General features: G+C 50.1%; 1 protein-coding gene across 3 annotated transcripts in view; it reads right to left on the reverse strand.

Annotated features, from left to right (window-relative positions):
* Nucleotides 1-19,010, reverse strand: part of LOC117878433 (class I histocompatibility antigen, F10 alpha chain-like) — a 46,110-nt gene that overhangs the window by 6,831 nt on the left and 20,269 nt on the right. Inside the window, exons 2-7 of one of the 3 annotated variants that reach the window (XM_034772615.1) lie at nt 17,939-18,032; nt 15,906-16,169; nt 8,330-8,605; nt 6,018-6,293; nt 4,110-4,211; nt 3,656-3,688 (exon numbers count right to left, since the gene is read on the reverse strand). In XM_034772615.1, the coding sequence (XP_034628506.1) occupies nt 3,656-3,688; nt 4,110-4,211; nt 6,018-6,293; nt 8,330-8,605; nt 15,906-16,152 (934 nt within the window). In that variant the 5' untranslated portion in view covers nt 16,153-16,169; nt 17,939-18,032. The other 2 variants (XM_034772613.1, XM_034772614.1) reach the window with 2 other exon arrangements.

The following is a 19,010-nucleotide window of genomic DNA, read 5'->3' on the forward strand; positions in this document are numbered from 1 at the left end:
CAGATTCCTGGTTATTCACCAGCCACTTTACTCCAGTCCATAGCACAAAGCCCCATAAACCCAGTAGAATCTGGCCAAGAGACTATTCACCTCAAATTGGCATCTGCTACACTCCCCTTCCCCCCACCCCCCCATTCCCAGGCTGCGCTGCCACCCCTTCCCCTCCTGGCAGAGCCCACCCCGGCTTGGGAGCCTCCTCCTCCTCATCCGCAGGGAGCCGGGCAACCAGCCAACGCTGCAGCCCCGGAGCTAGCGAGCTGGGCTGGGGATGCAGGGGGGCAGTGCGGAGCCCAGAGCCAGCCGGCAGCCACACGCAAAACCCGGCTCTAGACTCCGAGTCCAGAGCCCAGTGCTGGCTGCCTGGAAACTGGAAAGGTGCTGCTTTTGGAAAATGTGCACAGAGGGGAGCGGCCACTCCCCACAGCTACGCTACTGGGCCAGAGGGGGACGCTCCGGGGCGGGGACGGGGGGTGGCGGCAGGGGCCGGTGCCCGCTCCAGGCAGGGCCAGGGGAGAAACCCAGCTCCAGATATTGGTGGAGCACAGCCCCCAGCCTTGAATATTCCTGGTGCTCAGGCACCAAGAGCCCATATAACCTGCCGCCCCTGTATTCATAAGCATATTTCCATATGGAGTGCAACATCACAGTGAATGTACCATAACTGTGTATTTTCAGGTGTTCAGAAGTTTGAATTTGCTGAACTTGGTGTTCTGGAAGGACATGCGATATTGCCAGGCAACCAGATCTCTGTGGTAATGAAGTGTTTTTTTGTTAACGTATTTCCTAGGGTATTTAAAAAAAAAAAACAAATGGAAGGAGAAATGTTGTTGGTAAGAGTTAGTAGAGTCGCAAAGAGACTGACACCTATCACTTTAAGTGCCTAAGCCCAAGAATCAGATCCCACTGGGATACACAAACTCCCACTCGGCTGCCTCTGAACCCTGTAGGTGCATATACTTGCTCAGAGCCCAACTTTCCACCCTAAAAGTTCCATAGGTGCCTATGATTCTGCCTCCAGGCAGGCACTGCAGCCCCACACCGGGCTTCTGGGTGGCTGTCTCCTGCCCCGACCTGTTGCAATGCACAAAGCAGGGGAGGATAGGTGCAGCAGAACCTACCTTGCCTGTGGGACCTCATCTGATAGTGCTACCCTGGCACTCATCCCCACTCAGCACAGGAGGGCTGACTGTAGGCCACTGATAGATGTTGGGGCACTCAGCACTTGCATTAAAAGCAGCCGGGGGCCAAAGGGCAGCACAAAGGGAGGGGCAGAAAAAAAAAAAAAAAGATCCTTCCAGTGAGCAGATGGACTATCCAACTGTCGGGATATTTGATCGGGGTGGGCATGGGTTAGTGGTGCAGGGGGGTAGGTAGTCATTCAACTAAAGGGTGCCAGGTGAAGATGAGAATAAAACAAACAGATTTGGCTAAGCTGAAAAGTGCAAATTGTGGAACATGCACATGAAACCCTCTTTTGGGAACGACACCTTCACTTTCCACTAGAGGTTCACAACATCTGTGTAAAATGACAAGAGAAATTTCCCTGAGCTGATGTCTCTAAAGCATCTTCTAAAATCATCAATACATTTATTATGATCTTACTGTAATATCTATGCTGCAAGTAATTACTCAATCCTTTTTTAGGTAAAACTGTACAAAATGATGTCATAATCTTATTTCACTTTAACTTGGGGGGCACAATTGGGGTTACATATTTTAAAAACAGCTCCACAGGTGACCCTGGCAACTACAGGCCAGTGAGCCTCACTTCAGTACCGGGCAAATTGGTTGAAACTATCGTAAAGATCAAAATTGTCAGACACCTAGATGAACATAATTTGTTGGGAAATAGTCGACATGGTTTTTGTAAAGGGAAATCATGCTTCACCAATCTATTAGAATTCTTTGAGCACACGAAGCAGGGGGATACAGTGGATATAGTGTATTTAGATTTTCAGAAAGCCTTTGACAAAGTCCCTCACCAAAGGCTCTTAAGCAAAGTAAGCTGTCATGGGATAAGAGGGAAGGTCCTCTCATGGATTGGTAACTGGTTAAAAGTTAGGAAACAAAGCATAGGAATAAATGGCCAGTTTTCAGAATGGAGAGAGGAAAATAGTTGTGCCCCCCAAGGATCTGTACTGGGACCAATCCTATTCAACATATTCATAAATGATCTGGAAAAAGGGGTAAACAGTGAGGTGGCAAAATTTGCAGATGATACAAAACTACTCAAGATAGTTAAGTCCCAGGCAGACTGTGAAGACCTACAAAAGGATCTCACAAAACTGGGTGACTGGGCAACAAAATGGCAGATGAAATTTAATGTTGATAAATGCAAAGTAATGCACATTGGAAAGCATAATCCCAACTATACATATCAAATGATGGGGTTTAAATTAGCTGTTACCACTCAAGAAAGAGATCTCAGAGTCATTGTGGATAGTTCTCTGAAAACATCCACTCAATGTGCAGCGCAGTCAAAAAAGCAAACAGAATGCTGGGAATAATTAAAAAAGGGATAGATAATAGGACAGAAAATATCATCTTGCCTCTATATAAATCCATGGTATGCCCACACCTTGAATACTGTGCAGATGTGGTCGCCCCATCTCAAAAAAGATATATTGGCAGGACTGTCCCTACCATTTCTGGTGCCCTACACAGCCCGAGTACATGCCCCCCCTCTGCATGGGTAGGAGGGCTGCGAGGCCATGGGGGCAGGAGCAGGGCAGGGAGGGTGGGAGGCTCACTTAAGAAAGGGGGTCAGGCGGGAGGCTGCGAATGGTGTGGTTCTGGGCAACTGCCCCAGGCCCTAGGGCTTTGTCAAGCTGGGCCTTAAAAATATCTAAGGATGAAGATTCCACCACCTCCTTAGGTAACCCATTCCAGTGCTTCACCACCCTCCTAGTGAAATAGTGTTTCCTAATTTCCAACCTAGACCTCCCCCACTGCAACTTGAGACCATTACTCCTTGTTCTGTCATCTGCCACCACTCATCTTCCTTCAGAGAAAGAGAGAATGTGTGTGGGAAGGGTTGGGGAGGGTTAGGAGAATAAACACCTGGAAGAAGAAATAAGAGATTTATTTCCAAATAGGGACTTGTCACTTGCTGCTTCAGTGATTGCTAAAATGTAGTGACATCACCTACCTAGGTAAGTAGAAAATAAACATTAATGAGAGACTGAGACTAGTTCACTTTGTTTCCTTCTTTGGACTTAGTGCCACTTAGCAGGTAATAGCCTGTGGCATTTGCACATCTCTGCTCTTTTGGCTGATGTCTGGCTCCTTTGCCTTGCTCAGCTGTGAGACTCCTCCTGCTGCTCAGGGGTGCTGGAACGGGGGCGAGGGAAGGCAGGTCACTTTTAAAAGAGTGGGGGCTTTTTGAAAACTTGCCTCTCCCCCCAACAGAAGTTGGTCCAATAAAAGATAGATTAGCTCACGCACCTTCATGAGTGGTGGGTATAATAGGCCAGGAGCGACCACGTTAGCTCTCTGAAAGGACAAAGTCATATAGAACTCACACATTCCTATCTGAAACAAGGAATGATTGAAATCACAATTACTGGATTCCTCTGGATGAAATGTACTGTGTGAATACTGATAGTTGTTCAGGGATGGCCACTTGAAAAGAGGCAATGAGTCTCCTGTAACTTACCCTGAGCTACAGTGTAACCGTCTCCCTTCTTCCCTGCAGAGAAAAGGCAAATTTCAGTGAATGCAGCTCCCAAGGTAGGAACCAACTCCGATCTGTGTCCACAGCTCAGAAACAGGGCCCCTGGCCCAGCACAGTCCCCTGGCGCTCAGTAATGGACTCAAGTTCCCCGGCGCTCATCACTGGCAGGAGAGAAAGACACAATGAGACAGAGTTTCCAAAGAACTCAGCCCACTGGGTGCTGAGCTCTTTGGAAAAAATCTAGCCTCATATAAACGTAACCTGTATCCAGTTTCTGGGTCTGGCCCTCCAGCACCTCCCATGGGGTGTCACTAGCTCAGTCCCGCAGTGGGGGAGTTACACCATACTGACACTGGCTCCTGTATTGCTGTTGTCCTTAGCGGTATGTGCAGGGCCCGGCAAGTCCAGGGAATCCCCCCCATCCCAGGCTCTTTACCTGGGCATTTCTTTTTCCAAACGACTACTCCGATTATAACACCAATCAGGACAACTGCAGTGATAACTCCAGCCACAATGGGAATCAGATTGTTATTTGGTGCTGAAATGAAATGGAGAGAATGATCAATGGGGAAAAAATCCCCCTCCCCCCCCCACTTAAACCCTCTTTCATCCCACTGCACGGATCAATCAGTCGGCTCCCCAGATAAGGGCTGAGTCTTGCAACCCTCCACCCCTTCCAATGAGCTCCATGCACGGCATTGCACCCCACCATAGAAAGTCCTGAACACAGCCTCTACCACTTCAGTGTCTATCAGGAATGGTCTAGACAGTATTTGGTCCTGCCATGAGGTCTCTCGAGGTCCCTTCCAGCCTAGAATCTATGAATTCATAATAAATATGTAGCACTTAAAATAGAAGACTTTTATAACATTAATCAATCGTCATACACCTCTGTGTGGGGGAGGATGGATGTCAGTATCATCCCTAAATTGAAGGGGAAGGTGAGTCAGTGCAAGAGCCAAGGACAGAACCCAGGAGTCCTGGCTCCCAGCCCCTAACCCCCCTTGACCACGCTGACTTTCATGACTAATGGAACACAATCCCATTGTGGGAGTCTGGTGACAAACTGGAAACTGACCTCAAAGCTCTGGATTTCCCAGCCATGAATGGAGTTACAGACACAATGCATGTTTTTTGAGGGGGCAGGAAGTGAAGAGGGGACGATAGAGATATTTTAATACTGTTCTTGGTTTATATAAACCTGTTAAACCCCGAGTTCTCTATACGCATTAGTGAAACTGAATTATCTTATCCTGTTGTCTGAAAGAGGCACATAATACAGCAAAAAGAAAAATATTTCTAAGAGAATAAGGAAATGTGGTTTATGAGACAAAAGTTGGCAGGGGACGTGGTAGCAACATTATGATGTGAAACTATCTTTTGACTAGATTTCCAGTGCAGGCTGCCCTTTTAGAAATTGTTTGCACTTCCAAATGCTGCATTTTTCCACATCCCAATTAACCAAGCAAAAAGATGGGTGGAAGGCAGCTCCATGTGTAAAAAATTCTTCCTTGACTTTCTTGTGCTAGGGGCATAGGAGACTCTCCCCACTGATGCAGGGCTCCAATCTGCCTCCTCGCTCCATTCCAAGGCCATACCCTCTCTTCCAGCATCTCTGCACACAGAAACAAGCTGCTCCCAACATTAAACATCTCTCTCTGGCCACATGGACAAGAATGAAGGACCCATAGAGCCATATTTCTGAGAACCTGCTGGATCATATGACTGGAAGGGACCTCGAGAGGTCATCTAGTCCCGTCCCTTGCACTCATGGCAGGACCACGAGTGCATGAAGTTGAGACCGGGCTGAAAGCTGAAGCAAGACCAATTCTGTCTGGAAATAAGGGGCAGATTTGAGCTTTCCCTGGGATGTGATAAATTCTTCATTTCTTGGAGACTTTACATCTGGAATGGGCATCTCTTTCTGAAGGGTCAGATCTAGTTTGCCCACAGATGACCAGACTGGATGCTGGGGTCCCTGATGTGATTCCCCCCTGCCCTGGGCTATGCAGGAGCTCAGATCAGATGATTAGAATGGTCCCTTCAGGCCTTAATGCCTCATTGTTAATCTTCTCCCTTCAGAGACAGCGTATTGCTGAGATGTATCCAACAGCCCCAGAGGCAGAAAACTGGAGAGCAAGACATGAGCCCCAGGCACTGCAGGCCCCAACTCTAGCACAAGAACTTGACTGCAGAGGGACAGGGTCAAAGAGGACAGGGCCTCACAGACCCTCAGGAAATTCCAGCTTCAGCCTATTAATCAGAATGAGAATTTTTCAGGGGTTGAGTTTAATGGATTCCCCCTCTCCCACTAGGAAAACAGACAAACACACAAACTCCTTACCCCAGGAGACAGAGAGTGGCTCTAACAGGCTTTCATGCTCCACGTGACATGAATAATGGGCGTTGATCTTGGGATCAATCTCCATTGTCAACCAGGTCTGGTAGGTCCCATCCCCACTGGGTAGGATGCCTTCAGAGTAGGTCTCTTGCTGTCTGCTCTCCCCATTTTTCAGCCAGGTCACGGTGATGTCCCGGGGGTAGAACCCACTGACCTTACAAGAGAGGGTGCTGAGGCCATCATGAGATGACCTGTAACTCACTCTAGCAGTTGGGCACACTGGGAAAAAGATGAAATTGAAGTTAGCTGTTTTCAAGCTCTAATCCAGGCAGTCTTTGCTGGAGTTTTGCAGCATGAAATTCTGAGACCCCAGCAGTGGGAGAGGATGAGAGTCCATGAGACGGAATCCCTCTGATGAGAGAGAACCACCATGTTAGAGGATTTCTGTGCCAAATTCACAGCATCAGCAATGGTGAACCCCAAATCCAGGTCCCTGACCAGATTCTATGAGTGTGGTAACCAGAAGCTTCTGCTCCCAGCCACAGTGACACAAGTACCTTGAAAGGCTTCACTAAGCTCCAGATACAGGTGTCAATCATTTCCTACGTTTGTGCCCATCTCCTCTCAGTCCCTGGATTTGAAAGAGAGAAGAATCTTGCCCTGGCCAGGGAGCAAAAAATGAACTAGATAAACTGACCAATTAGAAATGGAAAGAACCATTAAACAAAAAAATGACACATGGCTGTAAACTGGCCCTCAAACTAGCTAATATTAATTGGCTAATTTCTTGTAGGTTGTTAACAACAATATTTACCCAATATTATGGATTTCAAAAGGATTTACACATGTGGAAAAATCAGTTTCCCAGCCTCTTGGCACTGAAATACACATTACACTGCTGTGTATAGCTTTTTCTTGTTGGCATTTGTAAAGATGGCCAAGAACAAGATCATGTTCTGCTGAGGTTTGTGAGAGAAATAAGCAACTAGTACACCTCTACCTCGATATAACGCTGTCCTCGGGAGCCAAAAAAATCTTACCACATTATAGGTGAAACCGTGTTATTTCGGACTTGCTTTGATCCACCAGAGTGCGCCCCCCCCTCCCGGAGCGCTGCTTTACCGTGTTATATTCGAATTCGCATTATATCAGGGTAGAGATGTATAAGTGTTGCAAAAAACTGGGTACAAAATTAAAGTAACCTTGAACAGCAAGAGCAAACAGTTTGGGAAGGGAAAGATTAGGGTGTGTAATGATGCTAACTAATTTGGGAAATTGGTAACAGACAAGGTACATACATGGGAAATAGTGAGTTAACATTTTGAAGCAGATTATGCTGCAACTAATCAGTTCTGAATCAGTATGGTAAAGCATTTAACCTCTTCCCTTCTATGTTTGTGCTGATTAATCTTTAACTAAAAAGCTTTGGTAATAAATGTGACTGAGTGATTATCTGATGTCTTATTGATAAAAGAATCAAGTAATAAGTATGAAAGTGTTGCAGCAAAGGTAGGTCTTGAGGGGGGAAAACTTTGAGGACAAGGGTAACATTCTTCCAGGTTAGTATGGCGAGAGCAATTCCACATGTAGGGGATGGCATGGAAGGAAGCACATAAATGACTGTGGAAGAAGTTTGGACAAAGAGGCAACAATAACAAAGCTACTGTCATTGGCAGAACACAGGGGATGGGGGTAAGACACTAAATATGATGGTATAGCGACAAAGAGTCCTGTGGCACCTTATAGACTAACAGACGTGTTGGAGCATGAGCTTTTGTGGGTGAATACCCACTTCGTCAGACGCATGGGTATTCACCCACGAAAGCTTATGGTCCAATACTTCTGTTAGTCTATAAGGTGCCACAGGACTCTTTGTCGCTTTTTACAGATCCAGACTAACACGGCTACCCCCCTGATATATGATGGTATAGACGGTGAATGAGGAAGAATTACATGGTGAATGAAGCTGGTGTCCATAGAAGTGGTGGCACTTCCTTAATTAAACAAAGTGCTCTAAAATGCACATGCACAGGCAGATTGCCTTGATAATTACTGTGTTACATCAGGGGAAGAGATAGAATTTGTGCTGTAAATTTGGGCTCATTAGGTCAGCTTCTCTACAGTGAGCTGCTTTTAACATTTTCAATTTCTTATCTTTTTTCCCCAGCAGAGCTAGGGAGGGGAGAGGGGTTGTTTCCCCACCCATCCCTGGTGTAAGGTTAGCTGAACTCCCTACTCCATTTTGGAACTGGGGCTGGGAAATAGAGATGTAACTTGTAGTGACTTCCTAGGTGGGGCTTGTCCCCCAGCCTTACCTTTCCTCTGTAGAGTCTCCTTCCCATACTCTAGAGAACTCCTTAGCCAGGAAATACATTCCTCTTCCAGGTAGTGTTTCCACCACTGGTTGTCAAATACTTCAGCATCCCATCTCCTCTTGGTGATCTGAGCCCCAATATCTGCTGCTACCCAAGTCATGGTCTCCTTATCGAAGGTAAGAAAGTCTCGTCCGTCATAGGAATCCTGGTAAAACCCCCAAGTGGTGTTGTCTTCCCGGAGATCACAGCCATATTTCATCTGGATAATGTGAAACCCTGAAACACAGCTGAGGGTCAGCAGCAGCCTCTCTCTGAAAATCTCACCAAGACCCCACTGCAGATAGCCCAGTAGTTCTTCTCCTTGCTACTGGACCCTCCCTCCCCTGAGAAATGGGGTTCCCACTTATGCCGTTGGGTCCTACACCCTCCCAGGCTCAGCATGTGTATGGCTTTCTACTTTCGAGGAGGACACGCCTGACCCCTTCCGAACACCTTCTCTTCTCCGCATCTAGCCATTGATCAGCCACAACTCATCGGCAGCCTTTGTGGCCCTTGTCCCTATCCAGGACATCTATAGAGCCGCTCAACTCTCGGCTGGGGCGCAGGAATGGAGGCTTGCGTCTTAGGCTTTTCCTTGGGCAGGACATAGAGCCCGAGGGTTTGTAGGGTAGTACGTGAGTCCTTCATGCCATGGAGCCTCACATCTGTTTGTTCTGCGAACGGGTCCTTGCCGTCAAAGGGAAGATCCTGCATCACAGACTGCGCCTCCGCGGAGAGCCCGGACAGCAGTAGCCACGATGCCCTGCGCATGGACACGGCCTTTGCAGCGGCGGCGCCCTCCTCCACCAGTGCCTTAAAATCCTTCCTTTCGCGCTCCAGGAGGGAGGGCTCGTATTTCGGCAGTGACCCCCACAAGTTAAACTCATAACGACTGAGGAGGGCTTGGTGGTTGGCCACCCGGAGCTGGAAGTTGGCAGACGAATAAAGCTTCCTGCCAAACGAGTCCAGTCTTTTAGAGTCTTTATTTTTGGGTGTGGGTCCTGGTTGACCCTGTCTTTCCATATGATTTACGGACTCCACCACTAGGGAGTTGGGGGCCGGGTAGGTATAAAAGGTATTTGTGCCCTTTCATGGGTATGAAGTATTTGCGCTCTGCCTGGCGAAAAAGAAATGGGGGCGAGGGAGGCCAGCGTTCGCCAGAGGGCATTGGAGATGTTAGCCACCCCTTCGTGCAGTGGGAGGGCCACTCTGCCCAGTACCGAGGACGAGAGCATGTTAGACGGCGAGTCTGAGGGTCCCTCCATCTTCTCAGCTGGAGACTGGATGCTACTCGCTTTAGTAGCTCCTGATGAGCCCTGAAGGCCTCGTGAGGGGGGTGGGGCTGCAATGTTGTCATCCGGTGTGGGGGAGGGGGCCAGTACGGGGCTCCGCACGTCGGCTGGTGCCATGGGATCCACCCCTTGGTCGGACTCCTCGTGCGGTGCCGAGGACCCATGATCCGCCGATCTATCCCTCGGAAGTCTGGATAGTGTGGCTGAAGGAGCCTCCGATGCCCCCGCCACCGACCAAGGGCCTGGCTGGGCGTGTACGGGAAGCCAGGAGGTCCACTGGCACCACTGGCCTTGCCATGAGGGCCCGTGCCATTGACTCTGCTGCAGCACCGGCGGCACCAGCTGGTTGGGTTGGCCCAGCTGAGTCGTAGGGTGCCGCGTGGAGGTCGAGGTCGGGGTTACCAATGACCTATCGGTGCAGTGGGAGCGGTACGAGCGGTGGTACCAAGAGCGATGTCTGCCACGGGACCAGGACTCCGACGTCAACGAATGGTGCCGCCTCAAGCTGCTACTTCTTGAGACACTTCGATGCCTTGATGGAGCTGGCGGCCCCCGCTGGGAGCCGTGGGCACGGTGCCTCGAGGCGAGAGAGCTGGAGCATGACCAGCAACAGCACCCATGGCGGGAGCAGCTTTGGTAGCTCCGCCAAGAATGGGAGCATCTACGGCATCTGCGCCTGTCCTGCCGATACTCTGTACTCGGCGTGGAGGGGTGCCTGGAACTCCACTCCGACGGCACAGGACCAGACAACCTGTTAGGCGACGAAAGCAGGGCTGTCCGGGGGGCGAGGAGGGGGGCGGGAGAGGGAAGTGGGGCAATTTGCCCCAGGCCCCGCAGGGGCCCCCAGGAGAGTTTTTTGGAGCCCCTGGAGTGGGGTCCTTCACTCGCTCTGGGGGCCCTGGAAAACTCTTGTGGGGCCCGGGCCCCCGGAGCTTCTTCCGCTCCAGGTCTTCGGCAGTAATTCAGGGGGCCCCCTCCGCCAACAACCCCAGGCCCCCTGAATCCTCTGGGCGGCCCTGGACGAAAGCGGAGGCTGGAGGCTGTGTCCTGATAGGACACTGAGCAGCGAGTGGGCCTGAGAGCGATCCCCTGACCGGGATCTGCGGCGGGTCGGTGTCGGTTGGTGGGGGCCCAGCGGCAGCTTGCCCGTAGAGTGGGATCCAGGTGCCGGCAGTGCCCCAGGCACCTGCAGAGTCATAATGTTTTTGGCAGCCTGCAGAGCCTCCGGCATCGAAGGCATGCAGACGTCCGGAGAGGCCTGAGTCGACGCAACCGGGCTGCTCCGCTCAACCTGAGTCGGAGATCTGGAGCCTGGGGGAGGAACTGGGGCTGCCCGACGTAGGTCTAGCCTCACCCCTTGCTTTCTCTCGACGCCTCTGAGAGGACGGGGCCTTTCTCTGCTTCTTGGATGGGGAGCGGTGCCAGCCACCAGAAGGTGCTGGGAGATCGCTGCGCACCGAAGATGACGTACCCAGTGCCGATTCCGCTCGGCACATCGGGGTTGAGGCCAGTGCCGACTCCATGAGAAGGGCCCGAAGTCTAATCTCTCTCTCTTTTTTAGTTCTGGGTTTAAAGGACCTGCAGATCTTACAGCAGTCGCTGATGTGAGATTCACCCAAGCAGCGGAGACAGTCAGGCATGCAGGTCACTTCTAGGCATCGAACGCCTGCAAGACTCGCACAATTTAAACCCTGCGGCCTGGGGCATGCCCCGGCCTGAAGACTGACTAACTAACTAACTAAGCTGAAACTTTATTGAACTAACAAAGGCAGGTACTACTAACAACGAAACGAGTTCTGGGATGAGCTGCAGCAAAGCTGGAGCAAGTAGTTCCGATGCACCATCACTGGCGGCAAGAAGGAACTGAGGGTGGAGGGAGTGCGCGGCTCCCCTTATAGCGTGCTATACAGGCGCCACTCCAGGGGTTGCAGCAGTGCTCCCACTACGGGTACTGCTGAGGTGATGGCGTAGTTGGAAGAAAAAGTATGTACTGGTGCCCAGGTCACTGCTCTGCAAATGTCCTGGATTGGGCCTGGGCCACAAACATCCCTGAGGAAGCTTGTACTCTCATAAAATGGATCATCAGGAAGGCAGGTGGTGGGATACCTGCCTACTTGTACCACATGTGAATGCACAACATGATCCAGGATGAAATTATCTGAGCCTTTCATCCTATCAGCTACTGTCACAAAGAGTTGAGTGGATTTACGGATCGACTTAGTCCTTTCTATATAGAATACTAGGGCGCACCTAATATCCAGAGTGTGGAGACGCCATTCCTACCTATTCTTAAATGGATTTGGGAAGAAAATGGGCAGGAAAATACCTTGATTACTATGAACTGCAAGACTACCTTTGGGAGGAACCCCGGGTGGGGACGACGTTGTACTTTGTCCTTAAAGAACACTGGACAGGGGAGTCACATCATATGCGGATTCAACTTACATGATTTTAACTATACATGCTCGGCAAAAAAAAGAAGAAAAATAACAATTTAAATATTGTACCTGTAGTGCGGGCAATTCAGCCCGACATTCCACTCAATGAGTGTTTGGCTATACGCGATTTTCGCCTTACGCATTGACTTCAGAACCTAATCCCCGCGTAAAGTGTGACTCCACTGTATACGGAGGTTTTGACATAAGAGCTCTAATCTCCAAGACCCTCCTGACTGAGGTAATTGCTACCAGAAAGGCGACCTTCCAGGAATGGTACAACAGAAGGCACAATGCTAGCTGCTCAAAGGGAGCCCCTATGAGCTTTGACAGGACCAGGTTTAAGTCCCTCAGGGGGATGGGTTCCTGGATTTGCAGGTATAGCCTGTGACGGGTTGGATCACAGAGATCCCAGTGGGACTGTCACCTGATGTGCTGAGCCTGCCAGTTTTCCCTGCCAGCCTGGGACCTCCAGATCCCTGTTCTGCTTGAGCCAGACAGGCTAGCCTGCTCAACACAGACTCAGGGTCTGGGCCATATCCCCAAAGCTGCAAGCTTCACTGAAAATAGCTTAGCAAGTTATCTGTCTCCAGCACCCAGCTCTCAATGGGATCCAAACCCAAACAAATCCGTTTTACTCTGTATAAAGCTCATACAGGGTAAATTCATAAAGTGTCTGCCCTCTATAGCACAGATAGAGAGATATGAACAGCTATTTGCCACTGCGCACCCACCCACCCCCAGGTATTAATCCCTTCACTTTTGTTTATTAATAAACTCAGAGTATTTTATTAAGTATAAAGAGTAGGATTTAAGTGGTTTCAAGTAATAACAGACAGAACAAGATAAGTTACTAAGTAAAATAAATCAAAATAGGCAAGGCTAACTTAATACACTGAGGATCTATTACAGGTAATATCTCACCCTCAAAGATGTTCCAATAAGCATACTTAACAGACTGGATACTTTCCTAGCCTGGGCCCAATCCTTTCCCCGGTACTGTCCTTGTTAGTTCCAGCTTACATCGCAGGTGATAAACAGGGGTGTTCTCCTGACTGGCAGACTCTGGAGCTAGCTCAAAACCAAAATGGAGGGGCTTCCAGGGCCTTTTATATGCTCTCTCTCATGGGCGGAAACTCCTTTGTTCTTCTGTGCAAAATCACCGCAGCAAGTTGGAGTTTGTAGCTACATGGGCAAGTCATATGTCCATGAACGATTCAGCTTCTTGCAGATTGAAGCCATTGTTTACATGTTAGCTCAGCAGATGTGGACTGGCGTCTCCCAAAAGTCCATTGTTAGTTAAATGTTTGCTGATGGGCCACTCATCAGCACACACAGAGAAATACAAGTTTGTATCTTATTTCCCTAAATTCAGACATAAAAATGATACATGCTGTGACAGGGTTGGGACTCAGCACCGTGGCGCCTCCCGCTGGTCACTCTGGGAATTAGCTCGGTCCATGGGGAGCACCCTCTGCTGGTGGTGTCCCGTCCGTCGTCTGTTCCTCGCTAGTGTTTGGACCCGCATTGCCACCGCTCAGCGACATCTGTTTCAGGCCACTGCCCTACGGCAGTGCCCCCTAGTCCATCTTCACCCCCTTCCTGGGGGAGAGTGGGTTAACAGCCGTCTTTCTCTGCACCCCAGCCACAGTGGTCAACCACACCCCAAAATCTAACCCGTGTCGGGGGTCTGGTGCAGTCCGCTACTGCCATATCCAATGGCTGGGTGCCCATGCAAGGGGGAAGGGGGGGACCCAGGCCTGCCCTCTACACTGGGTCCCAACCCAGGGTCCCTTTGGTGGCAGCCTTCCTGCCCTCCTTCTCTCCCCTTGTGCGTCTCTCTCTCTGGGCCGCTTCCCCTTTGGCCCCTTTGCACCGGCTCAGAGGAACCAGACCCCGAATTCCCCCACGTGCGTGTTGGGGGCAGACGCAGCTAGAGAGGGGAACACTGTTGGTGGCCAAGGTGCAGGACTCAGGACAGTCTCCGGCAAGCTGGCAGCCTCAGGACTGCAAGGAGGGGGCAAATGGGGGGAGGAAGCAGGAGGGGGCAGCGGGGACAGAACAGCAGCTCCCCAGCGCAGGCTTAGGGGCAGGCAAGCAGAGCCCCTCACTCAGCACTGGGGAGACCAGTGTCCGTGTGAGCAGGTCAGGTTGGACAGGCTCAGCAGCAGGGAACCAATGGGTGATACTAGTCAGGAGAGGGTTAAACTAGCTACAGAGGGGGTGGGCTGGGGGGCAGACACTTGGCAACCCTCTGCCCTGTCGCTTAGTCCTGGGGCAGGGCTGCCAGGAACCCAGGTGTCCAGGGCAGAACGGGAATTAATTCTCATTGCTGCTGTCCCAGTGCTGGGAGAAAGGAGGGATTGGGGCCAGGGTGGGGGTGTTACAACAAGGGGCTGGGGACACTCCTGAGTGAGGACCAATGTGACAGGCCAGTACCACTAACACAGGGGAATCAGGGATTTTCACTCGCCAGTCCCCTGTCAGGAAGGGCAGAGCAATTACATCAGAGAGACCCTCACCTGCCAGGGACAGTTCAGCAGCGCCAGGCACTGAACGCTTATGGATCATCACCGAGCTAAATGAGACAGCCCAATCGGGGGCCTAGCCAGGTGGCTACAGCCCCGCACACTGGGGACTGAGCAGGAAGAACAGTTCTTTACACATCTGTCGATAGTGTGCAGGGGAACCTGCCTGACCCCGGGGGCTCCAACCAGGGGACACGTGCTGGGGTTGTGCTCCCAGGAGTAAGGAAGACTGGGAGTCTCTGCACGTTGTAGGGGCTGATTCTTTAACAACTCTCCAGCCCAAGTCGATGTCAGTCCCTCCTCCTGAGGAGTGAAGAGGAATCTGACCTTAAATAAACTCACTCTGGAAATAAGACAAAATGAACAATGAAGGAGGCTCACCGGTGAGCAGCTTCTCCCCAAGGCTTCGGTGAATGCAGCACTGCCTGCTCTTGTGACTTTACTGTGCGTCTCATGATAGTGGGTGGTTTTATTAAATCCCCAGTTCCTGGACTCATGGGATTAGAGGAGAGTCTCAGCTCTCTTTTCTTACAGCAGTAACTTCTAGTCCTTCTAGGAGCAGGGAAAACCCTGGAAATATGTCCCCTAAGGCTCAAACCAGAGGGCAAATAAAAATAACCTCCAATATTATTCCCAAAATACTCATGACATTTAAGCCAAACTCAGGATTTTGGGGGTCTGACTCGTGATGTTTGAACACTTGGGGTTGTCGATATTGGGATTCCCCATCACTCGGTGTCTGGGAATTGAGACAAGATGTCTCAGAGCCCTGTTCTAGCTCTAGGGTCTGACAGCGTCACTTTCATAGCTGGGAGGAACAAACTGCTCTATGCAGGAATTCCTAGGTGCGATTCTCTGGCCTGGGCCACCAGGAGGTCAGACTAGCTGGGTCTGATGGGAACTTCTGGCTTTCTCACCTCTGCCACTCTGCCTGGGAAATAACCACACATGAGCGGCAACATGAGCGGCAGGGGGTCCCCGAAGGGCAGCAGAGGTAGTTACAAGTGGGATTGGTAGCAGAAAACTGGGGTGTTTGGGAAGGGAACAGTATGAGAGTTCCACTTTGGAGGGTGTCAAAAATGTCTTTCGCATGGAACCTCCATCCTGCAGCCCCCCTTTGTCCCCCACATTCACACTGACTCCAGTGAGAAAATGCACCTGATGGCTGTCTCCTCCCTACATCCCCAACATGCTATCCCTTCACACTGTTTACATCAACCGCGCTCCCTCTCCCCCGCCCCATGTACCTGCGTCCCTAGGTCAGGCCGTGTGCCGCACTCACCCTCACTGTGGTTGTAGAGCTCACGCAGGGTGTTCAGACTCGTGTTGAACCAGGCCTCCCAGCGCCGTGCCCAAAAGTTCTGAAGGTCCCAGAACTCTGGGCCCTCGTTCTGCGCCATCCACGCTGTGCAGGGCTCCACCCTCTGCATCCCGCTGGTGTAGTTAAAGATCACCTGATCATCCACGTACGCAACACGGCTGTACCAGGGCAGCCCCGGGCCGGGCTCTGACACCACCGTGTGGAACATGCGCCTGGAGTGCAGGCCTGAGGGGGGGAGATTGGGGGAGGGGGGAGTTAGACCCAATCAGACCCTGCCAGGGAGCCCCTGGCAATACACAAGAGGTGGCACCAGCCCTCAGGAGCGCTCCTGTGGGAGGGAGACCTGGGAAAGGGCTCACACAATGGCCTGACCGGGGAGAAAGAGGCTTGGGTAAGAGGAGAAGTGTGGGCAGGGCCGGAAGGGGAGTGAGGAGGGGAAGGGGGTGAGGAGGTATAGGGGGGCGGGAGCATGCGTGAGGAATAAGGGAGCAGATGGGGAGAGTGTATTGGGGGTATGGCAGGGCTGAAGGGGAGTGTGAAGAAGGAAAAGCAGCCCAGAAGGAAGGGCAGGGATGGAGGGGGGTGTGAAGAGCAGGAGGGGGATTTTATGGGAGAGGGTAGGAGAGGAACAAGGGCTTGGGGGGTACGAGATGCAGGAGCTGAAACTGGAGGAGAGCAAGGGGATGTGTCCAAGCTGCAGGTGGGAGCCAGGGCTCCGGCTGTTCACACAATTTACTATAATTTATTAAGAACATAAGTATGATCATACTGGGTCAGACCAAAGGTCCATTTAGCCCAGTATTCGGTCTTCCGACAGTGGCCAGTGCCAGGTGCCCCAGAGGGAATGAACAGAACAGGGAATCATGAAGTTATCCATCCCGTCACCCATTCTCAACTTCTGGCAAACAGAGGCTAGAGACACCATCCCTGCCCATCCTGGTTCATAGCCATTGATAGACTTATCCACTGTCCATTTCACTCCCCTTCAGTCACAATCAGATGGCCTGATCCAGCGAGCAGGGCTGCTGACGCTGCTCCTCCCTGGCTAACTAATTAGGGTCAATGGAGCAGAGGGACTGGACCCGTGGACTCCCACCTCCCAGGTGAAGGCTCCACACCTGGCTACAGAGCCAGTCTCACGCCCCTGCTCTCTGGCCCAGTTTTAGTTCTCCCCAGAGGAACAGCTCCCACAGAAGTGATAGAGGGGGCCCCACAGCTCAGGGACTAGAGCACCTGTGAGGTGGCAAAGCCCTGCTCAAATCCTGTCTCCCCCGCAGGCAGAGGGGGGCTGGAACCAGGCATCTCCCACACCCCAGGCGATGCTCAAACCACTCGGCTCCTCCCACACTGTTGTGAGCTCATGCGTGGGTCTGATCCAGCAAGCGGCCTGAGCACACCCACCACATAGGGCCCACAGACGAGTGCAGAAGACACCTGTCATCCCTTGGTGCATGCATTGCTCTGGGGGCAAGATGGATAAAAATCAATGATTTTTTTTTTTTAAATCGAATGTTTTTTATTTAAATCAGATCTTTTTCATAAAATGCTTTTTGTGGAAAAAAAACCTATCTAAAGATAATGTACCTTAATGAAAACTGTAACTCAAAGATATCTCATCATGGAACAGGGATTATAAATTCTAATTCTATAGTATGAGACAATATATTCATGTAACATTTAAGAAAAGTTTTGTAAATGAGTTCCAATAATTCATGGATTAGGGATCCAATCTTATGGGGTTCCAGAGGCTTTTGTGTAGATTATTTAGGTTAATCTTTCTATCTACCCAAAGGGACTCAGTGCTCAGTTTGGAAGATACTATCAGAGATGCTTAGTTTTGCAGTTCTCAAACTGTGGATTTGTGTCTCCAGATAACATGCTTGTTAACAGCAAAAATGTTTTAAAATAAATGAATAATATAAGGAGGTGAGAAATAACAGACCTCAACCCTATTGTCCCTCTGCAAATTTGTGTACACAAAGTCAGTTCCTTACCTCTCTCTAAAAGTGAAAAGTTTCAAAAAGTCCAATGAATAGAAGATTGTTGGGGGTGGAATAGATCTGGACAAGGAGAAGTCTGGAGATAAATCTGAGAAGGAAGGGACAAACAGTAGAAACAAAAGTGAAACTGTTTGAGAAACATATTCCAGAAGACTTGAGGTCTTTCTGAGTGTAGCCTTCATTGATTTGAGATCTACCATACCATTCTCTCACTAAAAGGGAAAACCTATAATAGCAAGAGGCTTTAAAAGAGCCCCAGTTTGGAAATATTTTAATGACGTTCCTCTACCTGTGTGTAAAACAGGCATGGGTGCAAAATGCAAACAGTGCAACAAAGAAATGCATCGCTTGGTTTCCTGAATGAAACAACATCATGGGACGTGTTCCTTCTCAGGAGGAAGCTGAACTGAAGATGATGAAAGGAACATTTCTGAACATGCAGGATCTTCGGGTTGGTAAACTTTTTTTATTTCATACTGTCTTCCTTCTGGACTATTCTTGAATTCTCAAGTTTGAGCAAAAAATATAGTTATTACTCTATGGTACTATCATTTTTGATGCAGTTCTGATCAAAAATAAATAGCTGAAATAGGTAGATCTTCCTTTTTACAATTTCACCCTTAAAGTAGTATGGAGTGTCTGTGAATGCAATGAGTAATACTAAATGAGCAGCATGGTAATAATAATTAAATAACTACATTGACTTATTTTGTTTAGGAGAACCCATCACAGAATCATAGAATCTCAAGGTTGGAAGAGACCTCAGGAGGTCATCTAGTCCAACCCCCTGCTCAAAGCAGGACCAACACTAAATCATCCCAGCCAGGGCTTTGTCAAGCCGGGCCTTAGAAACCTCTAAGGATGGAGATTCCACCACCTCCCTAGGTAACCCATTCCAGTGCTTCACCACCCTCCTAGTGAAAGAGTGTTTCCTAATATCCAACCTAGATCTCCCCCATTGCAACTTGAGACCATTGCTCCTTGTTCTGTCATCTGCCACCATTGAGAACAGTCTAGATCCATCCTCTTTGGAACCCCCCTTCAACTACCTGAAGGGGGGTTCCAA

This window comes from Trachemys scripta, chromosome 5 (assembly GCF_013100865.1).
Source record: "Trachemys scripta elegans isolate TJP31775 chromosome 5, CAS_Tse_1.0, whole genome shotgun sequence".
In the NCBI taxonomy this organism is placed as follows: Eukaryota; Metazoa; Chordata; order Testudines; family Emydidae; genus Trachemys; species Trachemys scripta.